The following is a 21,925-nucleotide window of genomic DNA, read 5'->3' on the forward strand; positions in this document are numbered from 1 at the left end:
CTAAAAAAATACTTCAAACAGAAAAAATGCTTGAAAACATAATGGTCAAACATTTAACAAATGCAGCGAAAACTATGAACCCGTAATTCCAAGGAGTACAATAAACCCCAAGCACAGAAACATGAAGAAAACCAAACCACTGAAGACATATCAGAATCCAATTGCTAAAAATCTATGAACAAAAAGAAAATCTTAAAAACAACCATGGGGAAAAAATTTATTTACAAAGCAAAAAAGATAAAGATGACAACAATTGCTTGTAGGGAACAATGCAAGCAAGAAAACAGCAGAACAGGGACTTCCCTGGTGGTATGGTGGATAGGAATCCGCCTGCCAATCCAGGAGACCCGGATTCGATCCCTGGTCCAGAAAGAGCCCACATGTTGCAGAGCAGCTAAGCCCACCCACAACTACTGGAGCCTGTGCGCCTGGAGCCTGTGCTCTGAAACCGAGAAACCACCACGAGAAGCCCGAGCACCACCACCAGAGAGCAGCCCCTGATCGCTGCAGCTAGAGACACGCCCTCTCAGCAACCAAGGCCCACCACAGTCAAAAAGAAATAAATAAAGGGGTATACCTGTGCATGCTAAGTTGCTTCAGTCAGGTCTGACTCTTTGCGACCCTACAGACTGTAGCCGGCCAGGCTCAGCTGTCCATGGGATTCTCCAGGCCAGAATACTGGAATGGGTTGCCATGCCCCCCTCCAGGAGATCTTCCCAACCCAGGAATCGAACTTGCATCTTTTATGTCTCCTGCACTGGCAGGCAGGTTCTTTACCACTAGGGCCACCTGGGAAGCCCAAATAAATAAATAAACGTTTTTTAAAAAGTGAAAAAAAAATTTTGTAGGTGTCATTTTAATACCATAAAAATATGAAATAGTACCAGATAAACCTCACAAAAGACACTATGAGGCCTGTATACTGAAAACCACAAAAAGCTGCCAAAAGAAATCAAAGACCTAAATCTATGGAAAGATATACACATCGTTCATGTTTAAGAAAGCTCAATATTGTAAAGCTGTAAATCCTCCCCAAACAGGTTTATATAGTAAATACGATCAAAATCTCAACAGACTTTTTTTTTTTTTTTTTTTAACTTTATGATCAAATTCTGAAGTTCACAAGGAAATGATTAGGGCCTGGAGATCTTGGGGAGTAGATGCTGGCCAGTATTCTACCTATCACATTCTCCGCTTGGACATCCTGACATAATCTCTATATCCAGGTGATTTTTGGTTTTGTTTTCCTGTTGTTTTATTGCTTTCCCTGAGAAGTCTATATTTCCCACCAGTTCCAGGACAAATAAATCTTCAGTTTTCCCTTTATTTGCTCTTGTGTACATTTCTTTCTGAACTAAACTTCTCTTTTTCTTTCTTCTCTTTTTTTCCCAATTGTTCCTCTTTTCTCTATTGTTAAAAAAAAATGCTGGTTTGTTTTTATTTTCATGTCCTCTAAATTTTCTGTAACCTAAGTTTTTCTATTTCTGTTTTTCCCCCATGGAGACAGAGAAGGTTCCCCTCCTTATGCAGAACAGCCTGGGGTCGTGACAAGTCAGAAAGAACAGGGTCCAGATCTGGTCTCTGCTACTTATGAGCTATACTAATTTGGGAGACTACTTGATCTTGAATCTCAGTTTCATCAACTGTTAAATGGAAGGAAGAGCACTCAGCTTGATAGAATTGTAAATGAGATGATGTATAAAATGTAATGAGCCCAGTGACTGGCTCATTGCAAGCACTGAAACATTAGTCCCCTTCTTGCTTTTCCTCCGACGCACACAGCACAGGAGGTGCCTCAGGGCAGGGCCAAAACTCAGAACCTACCCCCAGGTCATGTTGTGGAGACCCATCTATTGTTTCTGAAGTGATTCCTGGCTAGTCCAAGTGACTTCCTGAGCCCCCTGTAAGAGGCATCTAGCTGTGGTTGCAAGTGGCAGGGAAGACAGAAACGAAGCACAAAATCCACCTTCTGGGTTCAAATCCCAGCTCTGCCGTCACTAGTGACCTTCTGTGCCTTGGCTTATTTATCTAGGAATACTGAAACTATCAGCCTCGTAGGGTTTGTTTCTGCTTTTTTAAAAAAAATATATTTTAATTGCTCAGTCACTCAGTCATGTCCAACTCTTTGTGACCCCACAGACTGTAGCCCACCAGGCTCCTCCATCCATGGGATTTCCCAGGCAGGAATACTGGAGTGGGTTGCCATTTCCTTCTCCAAATTTATTTTAAATTGGAGGGTAATTGCTTCTACAAGGTTGTGTTGTTTTCTGCTATACACAATATGAATCAGCCGTACGTATACATATGTCCTTTGCTCTTGAACCTCCCTCTCTCTCACCCCTGACTCCATCCCACTCCTCTAGGTTGTCACAGAGCCCCGGGCTGAGCTCCCTGTGTTATACTCTAGGGTTTTTAAGAATAGCTAAGGACTTTCCTGGCAGTCCAGTGCTTGAGAATCTGCCTTCAAAAGCAAGGGACTCGGGTTCCATCCCTGGTCTTGGGAACTAAGATTCTACCTGCCGAGGGGCAACCAAGTTCACATGCCTCGACTAGAGAAAGCCTGCACGCCGGAACAAAGAATCCACGCACTGCAACAAAGATCCGGCACAGCCAAACTATGAAAAAAACCAAAAAAAGTTAAATTTTGTAAAGTACTTAAAATAAGACCTGGTACAAAGTAAGTGCTTCACATTTATTGAACAAATATTTAATGAGAACTACTATTGGCAAGGCAGGTTTCAAGGAATACTTTGAACAGATGCTGTCCTGGCTCCTAGGAGGCTCAGTCTGCAGAGAAAGAATCCCCAGTGGAAGGGGTGTTTCCAAGAAGTATGGTACAAGGGGGGGTGAAAGTTAGCCTCTGGTCTACACTCATGGGTCTCCCTGAGGAAGTGACATTTGTTAAAACGTGGACTGTTATACAGCCTAGCTCTTTTTCAACCAAGCATTGATCTTTTCTGTTCAGTTCTATTTAGTTTTCTGGTGCCAGGGAGCCTGATATTCAGAGTCAAGAGGAAAAGGAGGGTCTTGGGGGCTGCTGACAGGACTGCTCAGATTTGACCAGAGGAAGCCTGAGGCCGTGGAGCACAGGGCTGTAGACTCAAACATTTCTGGAATTTTGCCTTCCAGGCCAGCAGGCTAACTATCCCCACCAGTGGCCCAGCCAAAGGTGAGGGAGGAAGGGGCTCAAAAAAAGAAAGATGCCATACTCCGCTTTGCCCACTAGGTGGAGCATTTTAGCCAAAGAAGGGGCCTTTGGAGGCAGTAACATCCTAGACTTCTCCGCCTTAGGGGAGAGGCAAGCTCGGACTTGTAAGAGATACGCCCATCAAACCCTTTGCAGCTTAATAGTCAACAAGCTTCCTCAAACCTATGGCCTGTGCCAAAGTCTCTTCTGGGAAAAGAAAATACTCTACGGCCGGAACAAATTCTAGATTTTTAGAGCCAGAAAGGGGCTATGGGAGACCAGTGGGTCTGACCCTTTTTTCCACAAATTAGAAATGCGAGGATCGAGAGGTGAGGAGATTCACCAAGGTCGCACAGCCGGGCTGGGCCTTTCCAGACCAAGGTCTCCTGACTTCCGAGCCTCAGCTCTCTCTGAGCTGCTTCCCAGTCATTCAGATAGGTTCCCTGTCCTGTGGACCCTGCCATGTAGGTGTCAGCCCATATACTGACAAAGAAGTCCGGAGTGAAATCTGATGCTTTCATAGGACGGAGGCTGTGGATGCAGCGCCCCCTAGTGGTGGAATGCCCGTAGGTCTCAGCGCGGAGGTGCTGGCCGCTTCTCCCTGGAAGAAGCTTGCCCTCTGCTTCTCCCCTCCCTGCTGCTCCTAGGTTCCCTCCTTGAAGATGCCTTCCTTCACCCTCAGTCCAAACGGGCCACCTCCTACACACTGTTACAGTTTCTCCCTTGTCCTCAGCTGATCTTTAGAGCACATGCCTCTGTTTGAAGTCCAATTTTACACGGGTGCACACACACACACCCCCCAATACATACACTGATTATGTACTGTTTGTTTCCTCTCTCGGATATAAACTCAGTGAGTTCAGATGAACACCGTGTCCCACTCCACTACCCAGTAGAGTGTCTGGTACATAAGAGATGCCCCATAAAATTTTATTAACGTTTACTTAATATATGAAAGATCGTGGCTTCAAATCCTGATTCATCTGTAAAGTGAGCTATGGTGAAGATCCAGTTAAATAACAGATGCAAAGCTGTCCTGCCACCTGTCAAAAGTGAACAAATGAAAGGGGTGAGGTTAGAGTAAGGGACTCTAGGGAGAGGCCACTCAGAGTGAGGGACTGGAAACTGCCAGCAAAAACAAGGGGCCTACATCATATACTGTGACAATACATTTATGTTGATTTGTTTACTTTGTTTTATCCTTTCTTGTTTAAAGACAAAGACCAAAAATGCCTGCTAACAGCACATAGAGACACTCGCACACTTCAGCACAGCCACATAAACTGGGCAGTGTAGGTGACCCTGACTTGGGAAGCCGTGAAAACTGGAATGAAAAGTTAACCTGCCAGATGCCAAGTTGACTCAGAAGTGTCAGAAGCACCCCTTGTTTACAAAATAAATACATTAGAGTTGGGAAGCAAGAAGGCAAAAGAAAAATGAAAACAATAAAAGACACGGAGAAAAGATGGCTGGGACATAGACAGGGTTCAACCAGGCAAACCTAAGCCATCAAGAGTGAGACACACATTTTGGCCTCCACGTCTAGGTGTGGGGGACAGTGGGAAACGATCACAACAGGTGTCTGTGGCCGAGCCATCCTCAGGCTGGGCTTGAGGCCCCAAACAGAGCCGGCATTTAGGGACAGGAACTTGCCACACTGGGGCTTTTTTTCTATTGATAACCAGTTAGTCTTAAGACAGACTTGAGGGCTAAGCTGAATTTTTAAAACTTATCCCTTTGCCTTGGTACTTCTCATCAGTTGTAAGTCAGTGCAAAATTCAAAGACTCTGACTTTAAACTTCTCCCAGTCTTTTGGTAACATTAAAAAAAAAACATATATTAAGAAAAGTGGAGCAAATTCTAAATAAAGATAAGTCGATGAGATTGAGACAACTGGGAACAGTTTTGGGAAGCTGACCTCGAAAAGACAAGACATACACTGTTTCATGTGACAATCTTTTTCCCCCTAAATTTTCTAAAGAAAGCAGAGATCTTGCATGCTTGCCAATGATCTGAAAAGCTAACCACATCTTAGAACGGCTATTCTTGACTCTATCTTTAAAAGCCTGGCAAAGTGACCATCAAAAAGAACCAAATGCTGTCATGGGTTTCAGTGATGGGTTCCCCAAGGTCCTGGGTTCCCCAAGGTCCTGGCTTCCTGGATGTGAAAGTGTTCTGAAGAAACTCCCACTGGCCTGCCCTCAGCATCAGGCCCTCTGGCTGCAGTAGAGAGGACTGCTTCCAGTCATGTAGGCCATTGACTCTCTTTTTACGTTCTGTCCCCTGCCAAGTTTGTATGGGACAGAGTCCTTGCTATTTCCAAAGCTGACTCTCCAACCAAAAGAAGACAAAAACTCGGCCTAAATCGTGAGAGCCATAGACCACTTTGAAGAGTGGAAGGACAAGAGTGGACTGTTGTTTGACAGGAAAAGATGGAGTTTTTTAAGAAAAGAGGTGTCTATGGGGGAATTACCCCATCAGAGTGAAAGCACCCAAGAGTACTGGGCTCCGGGCTAGAACTGAACTCTCTGCCTACCCTCTACCAGCAGGCAGTCAGTAACACGATCTCTGACTAGGTGCTGAGCTCCCTGAAGCTCAGTTAGCTCTCTGTGCAATGACCTTTTAATCACATCTGCCCCAAATACCTGATGGATTCAAGAAGAAGGCAGAGAGAAAAGGGTTCACAAACAATTACTATTGGAAACTGACAAGTAATTATGATAATAACCTATGTTCCACCATCTCCAAGAAGAATGGAGTAATATAACAGCTGCTATGTTTGAGTAACTGCTTTGCACCATGTTTTTCCATCTCTATGTTCCAAGCCTTACAATATAGTTATAATTATCCCCACTTCACAAGGAGCGGGGTGGAGGTGATGGATGGAAAATCAGAGAGGGTAAGTGACCCTCCAAAGTCCATTCAGCCATTAAGAAGCAGAGCGTGGACTTGAACTCAGATCTATCTGGCTTCTGGACTCTCTACAGCAGTCTGTCTCTAATGAAGAGGAAAGGGGCAAAAATGATACATTGGGGGTTAATGTTAAAAAAGAAGATGACAGGGATGATAACGAAAAGCCTAAGAAGGTTTCTGAAGAAGATAGTTGAACTTTTACTATATTTAATTTTATAATGGGGCAGGAGCTCCTGGTGTCAGCAACGTTAAGCCATGAGCAGGGGCAGAAGGAGAACAACTGTGACCCTGGTGGGCTGGGGTCTCTGGAGCTCTTTCCACAGAGAAAGGGTGACCCTAGATCCCTTGCTCAGTGACTGGCAGAGCCATGGGGGACACGGAGCAGCGGCCAGCCAGGGGAGGGCAGGTGCAGAACGTCAAGTCCACCTGGGGGTCGGGCTGGGCCCTAGGTCAGTGGTGAGTAGGCGGAGGGGGGGGGAGGGAGGGGGGTGCAGATGAGCATCCTGCCAGGAAGGGACAGGCTGACATCATTCCCTGGGATAATGGACTGATTCAATAGCATCTGAGTGACCCCTGCACACTCACACGTCACAATCCCATGTCTCCTCCTCTCCTTTTGTCCTCCTCCCTCCAAGTGAATGTCTCTCCTCTGACCTTTCTGGCCTCATTTCATGTGCGCATGTTCCCCTGTCTCCCTCCTGCCTCCTCCCTCTCCACCAGCCTGACAAACTGTATCAGCGAATCCCTCAACAGGGCCATATCTAACTTTTTTATTCATCGCATGATTTATTTTTAGCCTGAAACAACTGCATCCTAAAAATGGAGTTCCAGATGAGACACGGGCTGGGCAGAGCTATGCAAGCTATCTGGGGCTGGGTGGCCCAGCCTGGCTCCAGTTCCACACATGCATGGGTGTGAGCCTCTGCTCGCTTTGTCTGAGCCCACGGCTACAGTCAGCAGCCTGCAGAGGTGAAGACAGGGTTCTCGGGCCCAGGGAGGGCCAGGGAGAGAGACCAGATCAGCCTCTCTGCTCCCCATGACTCCCAGCAAGTCCTCTAAGGCTCCATTCACTTTCCTACCATCAGCGTTTCTGGGAAAGAAACATTTTGCCCAGATGAAGAGAGCCCACCTGTTTGTGGTGGGGGTCTACCTGCTGTCCTCCTGCAGGGCAGAGGAGGGACTGAACTTCCCCACCTATGATGGCAAGGACCGCGTGGTCAGTCTAACCGAGAAGAACTTCAAGCAGGTTTTGAAGAAATATGACTTGCTCTGCCTCTACTACCATGAGCCCCTATCTTCAGATAAAGTCGTGCAGAAACAGTTCCAACTGAAAGAAATCGTGCTGGAGGTGAGTGGGAGGGGGCCCTCGGACCACGTCGTCCAAGGAGGTGGGAACTGGCCCGTGATGGCGATGCGGGGACCCCAGGGTGCTGAGAATATATCCTGAAGTCTTGCCCCATTTCAATCTTATACAAAACTGGAAGTCTTGCAAAGCTGGGATGTGTGAAAAACAGAGGTGTGTTCAGACTCTTCAGACAGGACGAGTGATCGCGCTGCGCACTGCACTGCTTGTCGTTGTTGTTTAGTTGCTAAGTCGTATCTGACTCTTTTGCGACCCACGGACCGTAGCATGCCAGCCTCCTCTGTCCATGGGATTCTCCAGGCAAGAATACTGGAGTGGGTTGCCATTCCCTTCTTCAGGGGATCTTCCTGACCTAGGGATCGAACCCACGTCTTCTGTATTGGCAGGAGGATTCTTTACACTGAGCCAGCAGGGAAGTCTGCCCAATGCATTATAGTCTGTAAAGTTGTAAAGTCTATCAGCTGGCAGCCCTCTTGATTTCTCAAGGGCAGTGGTTCCAGCCACTCTTTTCCTCAGAGAATGTTAAAGCTATTGTTAAAAGGCCTGAATGACATGCAATTCAGGGTTCTGTGCAGGCTTCATTTGGTATACTAATTTCCTACTCTCTGTTCCTGTAAGTCTGCCCACGATCTTGGGGCGGCAGAAGTCATTTGACCTTGCCTCTGCTTGTGGGTCAGATGGGGAGCACCACTAAGCAATGCTCCCCTCTTGGGACTCGGTATCAGTCAACACCACACACAAGATGTGGGAAGATCTTGGCTGCGTGTTCAGTAACGGGAGTACTTCTTTTTCTCAGAAAGCTCTTGGTGTGAGGTCAGGGAAGATGCCGAAGTCAGTTCTTATTCTGTCTGCGTTACTGGCCTCTCTGTGAAGCTGGCGCAGGGGCTGGCTCTTTAATCCCACGTGAGTGACCCAGGAACCCCTCCCGTAGCTCCTCCTGGACAGTTTCGGATCGGTTACACTCAGGAGCACCTGGGAGTGCCAAGAATTCTAGTAAGCACCGAGATCCCTCATCAGTCCCCAGGCTCGGCTCAGCCTATGCACCTATTTGCAAAAAGTGGAGACCAGCCCCACCAGAAAGCTCAGCTCAATCAGATGCCTTTTCGTTCTTTTTCTTTCAGTTTTATTGAGACATAACTGACATACATTATAATAAAATACTTTGATGAACAGAATTATCATAGAAAACCCATGTGGATTTTAGTTCTCAAAAAAAAAAAAAAAAAAAATTGACTATAAGAAAATCCAGGCTTCCCAGGCAGCACAGTGGTAAAGAATCTGCCTGCCAATGCAGGAGACTCGGGTTTGATCCCTGGGTCAGGAAGATCCCTTGGAGAAGGAAATAGCAACCCACTCCAGTATTCCTGCCTGGGAAACCCCATGGACAGAGGAACCTGGTGGGCTACAGTCCATGGGGTTACAAAGAACAGGACACGACTGAGTACATAATAAAATCCAGGAAAACCATCCCAAATACATCAAAATATCTTTGATAATTTTAAAAGCATTGCAGAATCCTGTGTCTCTCGATCATCATACACATATCTATTTTCAGAGGATTTATATATGGCAGCATGGTCATTACAGAGAGCTCTGGTGGATGAAAAACTAAGCATCTTAAAAATATCATCATGCCCATTATCTTTTTCCTCAGGCTCTATTCCGGGGCCTGAACATGGAAGTTCAGTTCCCTCTGTGAGTTATAAGTAAGGAAAAAGCAGAGACAGTTATTAGGTCTTTGTACTATATATACAGGAAAATCTCAGGCTGGAAAAAAACCAGGACATACAGCACAGCTGCTGCTCAGCCCAAGAAATCCTCACTCACATTACCATCTCCATCTCAAACTGCCCTACTCAATTATAGTGACAATTTTATGAAAAGTTAGCTGAAGCCACAAGGACTCTACCATATATGCTCACCACTGTCAACTTAGCCTAGAACTCAAAAAGAGTGCCAGTGCAAGCCGTGACCCCAATTTCTGATTTCCTGTCACACACACACATTCTCCCTCAAAGACAAATTCTGTGTTCCCAAGCAAAATCCTGAGAAGGGACTTTGCCCTGGACTCACCATCCTTCCAGCCACCTTTGATCCAGGAATGCCCAGCAGAGACTGACAAGGTGTAAGTTCAGCACAGGAGGTGGTTTGATGCCCCACAGACTCCTAAATCCTTAGGGAAAAGATCACAGAACTTGGAGTCTGGAGATCTAGATTTAGATCCTGGCTTTGCCTCTCCTGGACACACGACATAGGGCAGGTTACTTAAGTTCTCTGCACCCCATTTTCTCATCTATAAATCTGGAAAAATAACAATTGTCCAACAAGCTTATGGGATGATTATTAATAATCACCATTTATTGAATGCTTACTGTGCGCAGGGATTGTTCTAAGCACTTTGTATGTGTAGCTGGTTTGAGCTTTATAGTATTTCTCTGATGTAGGTACAGTTGCCATCCCCATCTTCAGATGGGGAAACTGAGGCACAGAGCGGTAAGTTGCCCAAGGCCATTCAACTAGCGTAGGTGAAGGCAGTTTTAGTCCCTATACTGCCTTACTGCTTGAATCAAATGAGGCAATGTACAACTTGCTGGTGGATACCCTCTTCAGGATTGTTTCAAGAGTCTTCCTTAAATAGAGTGCTCAGCCTGTGGGCCTGGGCCTGATGATGCCGGCCATATCAGCAAAGGTTTGAGAAGCACAGAGTCGCAGAGGAGGCACTGCTCATACAAATATGCAAACCCCGGAGGAGGCTGGGCTGCCTCCGTGAGGGTTGGGGAGGGAAGGGGGGCCTTTGCTGAGACACCTGTCAGGTGCAGGCCGTGCCTCAGAATCCAGGACCAGATTGGTTCCAGGAACCCCAGGAATGGTAAGAGAGGGGGCGTGTGAACCTCTAAATTTTCTTCCTGGTCAAAAAAAGCCCATTTTTGTCTTCTTAATTCCCTGGACTCTAAACAAACGCTAAGGACAATATCCTGCCAGTTCCAGGGCTGTGTATGTGCAAACTAAGGGGGAGGGGGCAGTTCCCAGGCTGCAGCCAGGAGGCAGTGAAATCTCAGCCCCTGGGCAGACAGCACAGGAAGGGTGGGGCTCCTTTCCTCCGAGTGGTTTCGGAAGGCGGTTTCCCATGTTTTCTATCATAGCTCACTGTGACCCGTGTGCACAGAACGTACATGCATAAATGAAACAACAGTTTCACAGGACAACGCGTTACTATTTGGGGAGCAGTTGGATCAAAAATTCTTTTGTCTTCTTTCTTATTATTCTTTTCTATACTTGTGTTTCATTTAAAAAACATATTGATCTCAATCTATTAAATTGATCTCCCTCTCCAATGATGTTGCCACCCCCAAGTTGATAAACCTGGAGAATTTCTAAAGGTTAGAAGGTGAGGAATTAGAAGTTCATAACTCCTCGCATTAGGGCCATCCCTGACCTAAATGGGGAAAACATCCAAAAAAGAGGGGATATATGTAAACATATAGCTGGTTCTGGAGAAGGAAATGGCAACCCACTCCAGTATTCTTGCCTAGAGGATTCCGTGGACAGAGGAGCCTGGTGTGCTGCCATCTATGGGGTCGCACAGAGTCAGACACGACCGAAGCGACTTAGCATGCATGCATGCATTGGAGAAGGAAATGGCAACCCATTCCAGTATTTTTGCCTGGAGAATCCCTGGGACAGAGGAGCCTGGTGGGCTGCTGTCCATAGGGTCACATAGAGTCGGACACGACAGAAGCGACTTAGCAGCAGCAGAGCTGATCCACTTTGCTCTATGGAAGAGACTAACACAAAGTTGTAAAGCAACTATTCTTGCTGCTGTTGTTAAGTCGCTAATTCAGGGTCTGACTCTTTTGTGACCCCATGAACTGTAGCCCACCAGTCTCTTCTGTTCAACTATACTCTAATAAAAATTAACTTTAAAAAAGGGCCATGCATTCTAATAAAAACCCAAAGATACTATGGTCAGTGTTTGGTCTGTTTGTTTAAGGATTGATATTGAAATACCTAGAAATAGCCCCATCCACAGGGTGAGGAGGTCACTGCCTGACTCGGGGTCTAAAATGCCCGTCAATTAGTCTTACATCTGCCACTTACTCTAGGTTGGGCCTGAGGATGCTCGCTGTGGATACAGGGAACATGAAACACTCAGGCGGCTCACAGCCTAATGTGGAAATTACAAAGAAATACTAATGAAATCCACAGTGCAAGGGAGTCACTATAATAGCAGGGCAACATAAGCTCCTCTGGGAGTGCAGAGGAAAGAGGAAATGCCCTGCTATCTGGGAGACATGTAGAAGGCATGACAAAGAAGAATTGGTTTGTGAAAATAAATAGAATTTATTAGGCAAAAAAGCAAGGGTGGGGAAGGGAAATCCAGGAGATAAGATTCTGACAGCTCTAAAATCTTTTCCAACTTGATACCTTTTCCCTAAAATTTGGCCACAAGGGCCTCGTTCCTTTAGGTAAAATTTTTATTCCTATTTAGTCAAGCCGTTCTGCAAGAGATAGTCTTGTAAGATATTGCCATTCACTTACACCTCCATCTGATCAAGGTTGAGTTCTACGTGAAAGCAGGGTTTGATAAGCGGAAGAGAAGAAAGGGAAGAATATGAGGCCATTAAAAGCTTAGAGAGAGGGACGTCCCTGGTAGTCCAGTAGCTAAGACTCTACGCTCCCAATGGAGGTGGCCCAATTTCGATCCCTGGTTGGGGAAATATATCCTCCATGTCTCAACTGAGAGTTTGCATGCTGCAACTAAGATCCATCACAGCTAAACTTAAAAAATAATGGTTCAGGATTGGGAACACGTGTACACCCGTGGCAGATCATGTTGATGTATGGCAAAACCAATACAATATTATAAAGTAATTAGCCTCTAATTAAAATAAATAAATTTAAATTAAAAAAAATGAATTTTTAAAAAAGCTTAGTCATAAAAAGGGCAAGCAATATGGCACCAGGAGGCCACACTCAAACTCTGCTTTGCATTTGACTGGAACCTGCCTCTGGAAGACCTCAGGGTTGGTGCAGTATACGTAGCTCCATACAGATGCTCTATAAATGTTATGTTTCTTGAATGAGTGTCTGATATGTTAGAGCTCAAAAGAACTTTGAGAACCATCTAGATTGTTCTGAACCCCTCATGTCATAGATGTGGCCTTGCAGTGATGTGATTTACACAGCTGGCAATCCTGACTCTTGGTGGAGCACTTCATCCACAAAATAACACGCTCTCAAGGAGTGTGAGATGATGTGGACGAAGAAAAATCACCCCGAAGTAAACATGGCTAGTGTTCTGACAGAGTTCTTTCCAGTATTTTTTTTTTCTATGCATAAAAACACACTTTTAAATTAGATGTATACCATTTTTATAGTTTTACTTCCTGCTTTTTTCATTTCAGTATATTGTGAGTGCCCCTATGTCACTAAGTAGTTTTAAATTCTTGGCAAACATGATGTTAATGTTGGCATAGGACTCCACTAGATGATCATACATATTTTTAAAATAATTTTTCTATTTTATCCTTTTAATTAAAAACAATTATTGAAGTATAGTTGATTTGCAGTGTGTTAGTTTCAGGTGTCCTGTGCAAAGTGAATCAGTTAAACATAAACGTATATCCACTCTTTTTCAGATTCTTTTCCCATATAGGCCATTACAGAATTTCTCTATTTTTGGATACTGGCACAATTTTTTGGGTTTTAAAAATCTTTGCCTATTTTTATTGTTTTAATAGACATTCTTTGATGTCTAGCTGGATTGACTTTTTCATGAAATTATTTGACACTTACATTTTTTCTTATTTTTCTATGCCTTCCCCCCATTTTTTTCTATTGAGATATCAACTCAGATTATAAAGGGAGTTGCAATTTTATATGCTATTTCCTTCAGCTTCAGCAAAGTCAGCAAATGTAGTCATACCTCACTGGCCAAACCCTATTAGTACTGCAGGACTCAGAGACTCAAGACGAGGACACGGGCAATGAATTTGATTCCTCCTTGCTTCTTTGCTGCCAGCTTCTACTTTCACCTTGAAACAAGTGCTGCGCCTATCATGTTCTATAAATACTGCAGAGCAAGTACTCGGACATCCGACATCACTGACCTCTCTCGGGTTGAAATGCTTGAGAGGTGGTGTGCTCTAAAATGGGCTTCCAAATCAGAGAGGCCTGGGTCCAATTCCCGAGGAAGAAGTCTGTCTGTATTCAGGTTCCTCGCTTGTGATGTGTCTGTGTGAGTCCTGTGGGAGCAACTAAACACACCAACCTGCAACCAATATATACATTTACTGGAATTTTCCTCAGGCAAGTGAGTGAGTGTTTCAGAACATGAAAATTCTTACTGTGAATCCATGAATAGAAATATTCGTTCATCAGTATTCATTCATACCTGTTGCTAAGGCAGGCTCTCTCTCAGTAACGGTAGCATGAGTGAGTGAATGAATCAGTCACTGAATGGATGGTGAACGAGCGATGCTTTCCACACGATGAAAAGTAAAACTTCATTCATTTGTTGAGGGTGATGAACTGGCAGGTACTGGCAGGCAACCTAGGGTCCTGAAGCAGAAATGGTTACATCACCCTGGTAGCTGTCCGCTGGGTTGACCAGATGCCCCAGTAGTTTGGAGGCCCAGGGCTGCTCTATAGAATTTTCCCTGCAGGGTTTTCTGCTCTTCTTGCATGAGGACGTGCCCACCATAAAGGGGCTACCATCCCCATACATGACCTGCCTAGGGCTCTCTCCCAGGCTCTCCTGGATAGCAAATGGTAGGATCACTACCTAAAAATTGTTGCAAATGGCCTGTCTGCCAGCAGTAAGGGTTACTGCTCTGACTGATTTTCTACTGCTGGTAAACAGGCTGTGTGTGTGCGTGCGTGCGTGTGTGTGTGTGTGTTCAGTCGCTTCAGTCCTGTCCGACTCTGTGTGACCCCATGGACTGTAGCCCACCAGGCTCCTCTGTCCATGGAATTCTCCAGGCAAGAATACTAGAGTGGGTTGCCACGCGCTCCTCCAGGGGATTTGCCTGACCCAGGGATCAAAACCATGTCTCCTGCATCTGCTACACTGCAGACAGATTCTTTACCATTAAGTCACCCAGGAAACCCTGGGGAACAGGCTATTTCCCAATAATTTTCTTTTTATCTTTTCAAACAAAATTTTTATCGGAGTACAGTTGTTTTACAAGGTTGTGTTATTTTCTGCTGTACGGCAAAGTGAATCAGCTATACATACTCATATACTTTCTTAAGGATTTTCTTCCCGTTTAGGTCACTATAGAGCACTGAGTGGAGTTCCCTGTGCCATACAGTAGGTTCTCATTAGCTCTATATTTTATACATAGCGGGTATACATATATATATATTACATCAATCCCAATCTCCCAATTCATCCCACTACTGTTTTCCCTGCTTGGTCTCCATACATTTGTTCTCTACCTCTGTCTTTATTTCTGCTTTGCAAATAGGTTTATCTGTACCATTTTTCTAGATTCTACACACAGTGTTAATAAACAATATTTGTTTTTCTCTTTCGGACGTTCTCCACTGTGTAAGACAGGCTCTAGGTCCATCCAAGTCTCTACAAATGGCACTCTTTGTTCCTTTGTATGGCTGAGTAATGTTCTATTGTATATATACACCATTATCTTCTGTATCCATTCCTCTGTTGATGGACATTAGGTTGCTTCCATGTCTTGGCTATTGTAAACAGTGCTGTAATAAACACTGGGGTGCATGTGTCTCTTGGAATTATGGTTTTCTCCAAGCATATGCCCAGGACGGGGATTGCTGGGTCATATGGTAGTTCTATTTTTAGTTTTTGAAGGAAGCTTCATATTGTTCCCCAGAGTGGCTGTATCAATTTACATTCCCAGCAACAGTGTGAGAGGGTTCCCTTTTCTCCACACCCTCTCTAGCATTTATTGTTTGTAGATTTTTTTGATGATGGCCATTCTGACCAGGGGGAGGTGATAACCTCATTGTAGCTTTGATTTGCATTTCTCTAATAATTGGTAATGTTGAGGATCTTTTCATGTGCCTCTTGGTCAGTTTCTGTCTTCTTTAGAGAAATGTCTATTTAGGTCTTCTGCCCATTTTTTGATTAGGTTATCCTTTTTTTTTGAAATTGAGCTCCATGACCTGTTTGTATATTCTGGAGATTAATCTCTTTCCAGTTGCAGATAATTTGTATTTTGTATTTTTTAATAGTTTTGTTTATTTATTTTTGGCTGTGCTGGGTCTTCATTGCTCCCAGGGCTATTCTTCGTCGAGGTGTGAGGGCTTCTCATTGTGGCCGCTTCTCTTGTTGCGTTGTACATGCTCAAGGCAAGCAGGCTTTGGTAGTTGCAGTGTGTGGGCTCAGTCGTTGTGGCTGGCAGGCTCTAGAGCACAAGATCAGTAGCTGCGGCACAGAGGCTTCGCTGTTCCGTGGCATGTGGCATCTTCCCAGACCAGGGGTTGAACTCCCATCTCCTGCATTGGCAGGTGGATTCTTTCCCACTGAGCCACCAGGGAAGCTCCGCAAATAATTTTTAGAGGTGATTCCAGCACAGATCATCCATCAGGCCCTATGGGAAGGAGAAGGTTGGTTCCATAATCGGTGGCAGAACTAAGAAGCGAGGCCTGTGCAATGCAGGCCTCTGGGTTCTGCTAAGTACCTTAATGCCATTGCTTTCAGACTGTCAAGACTGAGCTTCCTTTTCTATTCAGGTCTCAGTCTCCTCATCAATCTGTGTATCAGTGAGAATATCTTTGGTGAGATGACTGAAGCCTCTTTAGACTCTCTCGTGTGTCCAGTGTTGCTGACATGACTCTTGTGCACGACCATCCTCGTGTATCCAACTTCAGATGAGGTTGAAGTATTTAGGCAAAGCAGACAGCTATGGGTCAGGGTAACTGAACTTCTCTTCCATTTACTATTTGAGCTGGGCAAGTCACGAATATGCTTTGCATTTTACTCATCTAAAAAAATCGACTATGTCCTTTCTACCTTCGTGAATTAAGAGAATTAAATGAATAAAAAGTCCCCATAAATTATAAGAAGCTGTACAAGTGTCAGGTGTCATTACTTTGTTATGTTGGTTACTACTAGAAAATTAATCTATGTAGAATGCTGAGTGCCTGAAATACAGCTGATGCTTATCAAATGTTAATTCCCTTCACCTGTCACTTGAAAGGCAGCCCATGTTCTTGGCCAGTTGTAGTAGTTCTCAACCTTGGCTTCACGAAGGACTCAACCTAAGGAGTTTTAAAAAATACCTATTTTGTTACTGTTCAGTCGGTCAGTCATGTCTGACTCTTTGCTACCCCATGGACTGCAGCACGCCAGGCTTCCCTGTCCTTCACCATCTCTCAGAGCTTGCTCAAACTCATGTCCATTGAGTCGATGATGCTATCCAACCATCTCATCTTCTGTTACCCCCTTCTCCTTCTGCCCTCCATCTTTCTCAGCATCAGGATCTTTTCCAATGAGTCAGCTCTTCCCATCAGGTGGCCAAAGTACTGGAGCTTCAGATTTAGCATCAGTCCTTCCAATGAAAATTCAGGGTTGATTTTCTTTAGGACTGACTGGTTTGATCTCCTCGCAGTCCAAGGGATTCTCAAGAGTTTTCTCCAGCACCAGTTCAAAAGCATCAATTCTTCAACTCTCAGCCTTCTTTATGGTCCAACTCTCAGCCTTCTTTATGGTCCAACTCTCGCATCCGTATATGACTACTGGAAAAACCATAGCTTTGACTAAACAAACTTTTCCCTGCAAATAATATCTCTGCTTTGTTATACGCTGTCTAGGTTGTCATAGCTTTTCCTCCAAGGAGCAAGCGTCTTTTAATTTCATGGCTGCAGTCACTGTCTGCAGTGATTTGGAGCCCAAGAAAATAAAGTCTTTCACTGTTTTCATTTTCACCCCCCATGTATTTGCTTTGAAGTGAAGTGATGGGATCAGATGCCATGATCTTAGTTTTTTGAATGTTGAGTTTTAAGCCAGCTTTTTCACTTTCCTCTTTCAACTTCATCAGTAGTCTCTTTAGTTCCTCTTTGCTTTTGGCCATTAGGGTGGTGTCATCTTTGTATCTGAGGTTATTGATATTTCTCCCAGCAATCTTGATTCCAGCTTGTGCTTCATCCAGCCTTGCATTTTGCATGATGTACTCTGCATATAATTTAAATAAGCAGGGTGACAATATACAGCCTTGATATTTTCCTTCCCCAATTTTAACCAGTCCGTTGTTCCATGCCCAGTTCTAACTGTTGCTTTTTGAACAGCATACAGGTTTCTCAGGAGGAAGATCAGGTGGTCTGGTATTCCAATCTCTTTAGGAATTTTCCACAGTTTGTTGTGATCTGCACAGTCAAAGGCTTCAGTGTAGTCTATGAAGCAGAAGTACATGTTTTTCTGGAATTCCTTTGCTTTTCCTATGATCCAACAGATGTTGGCAATTTGATCTCTGGTTCTCTGCCTTTTCTAAATCCAGCTTGTACATCTGGAAGTTCTCCATTCACGTACTGTTGAAGCCTAGCTTGAAGGAAATTGAGCATTATAGCATGTGAAATGAGTGAAATTATGCAGTAGTCTGAACATTCTTTGGCATTGCCCTTCTTTGGGATTGGAATGAAAACTGACCTTTTTCAGTCCTATGGCCACTGCTGAGTTTTCAAAAGTTGCTGGCATATTGAGTGCAACTTGTTAACAGCATCATCTTTTAGGATTTATATAGCTCAGCTGAAATCTGTCATCTTCACTAGCTTTTTCATAATAATGCTTCTGGGTCTTATTCCCCTAGACACTGATTTAATTGGTCATGGGGGAAGGGATGATACCCAGGTGCTAGCTTCTAAAAGCTCCCTGGGTGATTCTAATGTGCAGCCAAGTTTGTGGACCACTTGAGGCCTGATGCTCAAAATTTGGTCGGCAGACCACAGCAGCAGCAATGGTATCACCTGAATACTTGTTACATTTCAACAGGATCCTTTGGTGATTCATAGGTATGTGAAAGTTTTCAAAGCACCGTACTGGTCTGTTGGATTGGAGAAATTTTCCAGATGCCCAGAATCATGTTGTATCTGCTTGACCTTTGGCCTGCTGACTCTCCTGAATGACAATGGACCTGTCAGCATTCCTCTGATTTGGAGAATTGATGGGATATTAACTTGGTCTGGGGCTGCAGGGATTCAGGTCTGCTCTGGGACTCAGCTAGGTCTCCCAGTCTTCTCCCATGGTCTCCTCAGTCACACCATCAGTGATTAATACTTGGACCTCCTTAGAAGGAGAGAATCTGGGCTCATGTGATGCTTCCCCCTCCTTGAGAGGTTTCCAGGAGAGTTACAAGGGTTTCTAAGGCCAGATCAGAAGGTGCCTTTCTAAGGAATCTCAGGTCAAGGTCCAGGATTTACCCTCAGAAAGGGAGGAAAAGCATCTATTTGGTTGCCTTGTCATACTGCCCTTTTCTCCAAAAGAGATGACAAATTTGAGCACCCTGGAGGTATATGAATATGGGACACTAAGATGTTAGCGTATTTAACAGGAAAGTATAAGAAAGCTGCTCAGAGCAAACTGATGAGTGTTCTGTAATGTGGAACTAAGTTCTGGGCTTCCTTGGTGGATCAGAGGTAAAGAATTCGCCTCACAACGCAGGAGAGTTGGGTTTGATCCCTGGGTTGGGAAGATCCCTGGACGAGGAAATGGCAGCCCACTCCAGTATTCTTGTCTGAAAAATCCCAGGCTACAGTCCATGGGGTCACAAAGAGTCAGACACAACTGAGTACACACGCACGTACTCAAGCGTTGTGAACACCCCAATAGAAATATTCATTCTTTAATTTATTTGTCAAATGTTCATGCACTGCTTACTTAGGAAGTGCAGATGACATGGTTCTGATAACTCAGGGGTTGGTCTTTTGTTGATGATAAGAACTCACTTCCTTTAGGTCTATGCTTAAGTGTCATCTTATGAAAGAACTCACGTCCATGACCACCTCTATAAATCACACACTCCAAGCACCCCCTTATCCCTTCAACCTTACTTTATTCTTCTCCATAGCACTTGGCAGACATAGTGCATAGTGTTCGAGATGGTTATAGCGTGCAGCACCCACAGAGGCAGATACTTTGCTCTCTTCATTGCTGCACCCCAGCACCTAGGCCAGTGTCTGACTCAGCGTGGTCTCTCAGCAGTGCTTGTTGAAGGAATGTTAAATGAACAGAAGAGGAAGGACTAGGGAAATCACACTTACTACTGGTACGAACTTACTGTAAAACATGTCCAGTATGGGTGCTTTACATATGTCATTCTGTTAAATTCTTACAACATATTCTCACACTATGTACAAAGAAATGATTCCCTAGAGTTGAGTAGAAATTGCCCAAAGTCACAAAGCTAGAAAATGGCACAGCATGAAGCAGAATTTGAATTCACATCTCTTTGTCTCCAAACATCATGTTCCTTTCACTACACCGAGAAATAGCATAAAGGGGTTGCTTCTTGTTTGTAAGCAGTGCCAACTTGCAAAAAGACAAGCGTCTCTAATTTGAATTTGGGATTTTCATTCACATTTGAGCAGTGTTTAATTTCATAGCTGGACTATGTGTTGAACTGAAGTGTGTGTAAAGGGACTAATGCTTAACATCTACTTGGTATTTAATAAATGTTGGGTAGGTGGGTGGAGGGGTGGATGGAGAGAAAAGAAAAAGGCAAGGAATTATGGATACATTGCGCATATTGGAAATATATTTCTCTTTGATATCTTTTAAAAATTAAATCAATTTTTAAAAAGAGATTCAGTAGGAAGATGAAAAATTAAACTGAATCTGTCAGATTCAGGGAACTGCTTGTCATCCTCACTTAATCCTGCTGAAATGTGAGTAAAACAGGTTTTTTTTTTAAACCATGGGACTCTGAGTCCAAAACACATACATGGCACGGGCATAAACCTCAGGGCTCTCTAAGGCTGTCATTGCCTTCAAACCTATTTAGCACTGGCAAATGTCCCAGTGGTTGCATTTCTAAACCTCAAGAGAGGAAGGCAAAATGAAATTTCTGGAGGCAAGTGAATCCACAGATGGGTTGATGTGGGAACACTGGGCAGAGAATAGCAACATGCACAGGATTCAGGTATTTCTTCCAACTGTTCACTGCCCAAAGACGGCGTTCTCCACACTTGCACCTGCTGCACTCTGAAAACTCAGATGAGGTCAGGCTTATTTTGGTTTGGCTTTGAGAGTAAGTCCTCATGTAGAGCCAGAGCTCTCAGAAGATGGATGCCCAGGCTCACTCTTGAACTGCGCTTCTCCAAAGAGATGTGTGTTTGCTGAGCACTTCTCAGCGATAAAACTAGAGCCTGGGGTGAGATGTGAAAAGACAAGAAATGCTCAAAGTGTGGACTGAGTTGATTACAGTTCAATTCTTTCTTCCATACAGAATTAACAGGGAGATAGAGATTTCACAAAATGGCAAATACACTGTTGATTTAGAAGGTTTTAGACCATTGGAACCTTCTTCTCTCACTCTTCACACCCCCCAACAGCCCTCAATAATATTCAAGGCCAAACAGGATAGCTAGTCATTGGATTCTTGAGGTAGACCTCCTCACAAAGTTATACATTTCTAAATGGAGACATGCGAGACCAGGACTGCTGCTGCTGCTGCTGCTAAGTCGCTTTAGTCATGTCCAACTCTGTGCGACCCCATAGACGGCAGCCCACCAGGCTCCCCCATCCCTGGGATTCTCCAGGCAAGAACACTGGAGTGGGTTACCATTTCCTTCTTCAATGCATGAAAGTGAAAAGTGAAAGGGAAGTCGCTCAGTTGTGTCCGACTCTCAGCGACCCCATGGACTACAGCCCACCAGGCTCCTCCATCCATGGGATTTTCCAGGCAAGAGTACTGGAGTGGGGTGCCATTGCCTTCTCCGACTATAAGGACTACTCTAGCGTAAAGCAGTAACACACAAACAAACAAAATCTGTTTCAGAATCACAACATTTTTCTTTAAAAGCAGCTGCCCTATTTTCTTGCAGTTGTAACTTCACTGCTTGGTGTGGAGTATTTTTGCATAATTATCAGCTCAGCCTTAGAATCTGAGATGATTTGTTCCAAAGAATCTGAAAAAGAATATGCGTGCGTGTGTGTTATATATTACACGTCATATACCTGTATAACTGAATCACTTTGCTGCATACCTGAAACTAACACAACCCTGTAAATCAACTCTACTTCAATTTTAAAAAAATAAAAATAGGATTTACTGCCAAAAAATAAAAGGTTTTATCAAAAAAGCCAGTCCCCACGAAGTCTGCACCTGTACAACGAAGCTTCTGAGGTTCCCTCTTCTGTGGGCTGGATGTGGTTCGATTCAGATAAGCCATTTCTCTTTGGACAGACACGCAGGAACATGGCCAGTGCACCGTCTTGCCGAGTAATGGGCTGGGCAGGCCACAGCCGCTCCTCAGTGCCCAGAGAGCCT

The 21,925-nt window shown here is 44.3% G+C and overlaps 1 protein-coding gene across 2 annotated transcripts in view; it reads left to right on the forward strand.

Moving 5' to 3' along the window:
- Positions 1 to 6,904: 6,904 nt before the first annotated feature.
- The window catches only part of CASQ2 (calsequestrin 2), a 70,604-nt gene continuing 55,583 nt past the window's right edge, over positions 6,905 to 21,925 (forward strand). The window contains exon 1 of one of the 2 annotated variants that reach the window (XM_027535906.1): positions 6,905 to 7,448. In XM_027535906.1, coding sequence (XP_027391707.1) covers positions 7,137 to 7,448 — 312 coding nt within the window. In that variant the 5' untranslated portion in view covers positions 6,905 to 7,136. The remainder of the gene's footprint in view (positions 7,449 to 21,925) is intronic. The other variant, XM_027535904.1, reaches the window with a different exon arrangement.

This window comes from Bos indicus x Bos taurus, chromosome 3, assembly GCF_003369695.1.
Source record: "Bos indicus x Bos taurus breed Angus x Brahman F1 hybrid chromosome 3, Bos_hybrid_MaternalHap_v2.0, whole genome shotgun sequence".
Classification (NCBI taxonomy): Eukaryota; Metazoa; Chordata; class Mammalia; order Artiodactyla; family Bovidae; genus Bos; species Bos indicus x Bos taurus.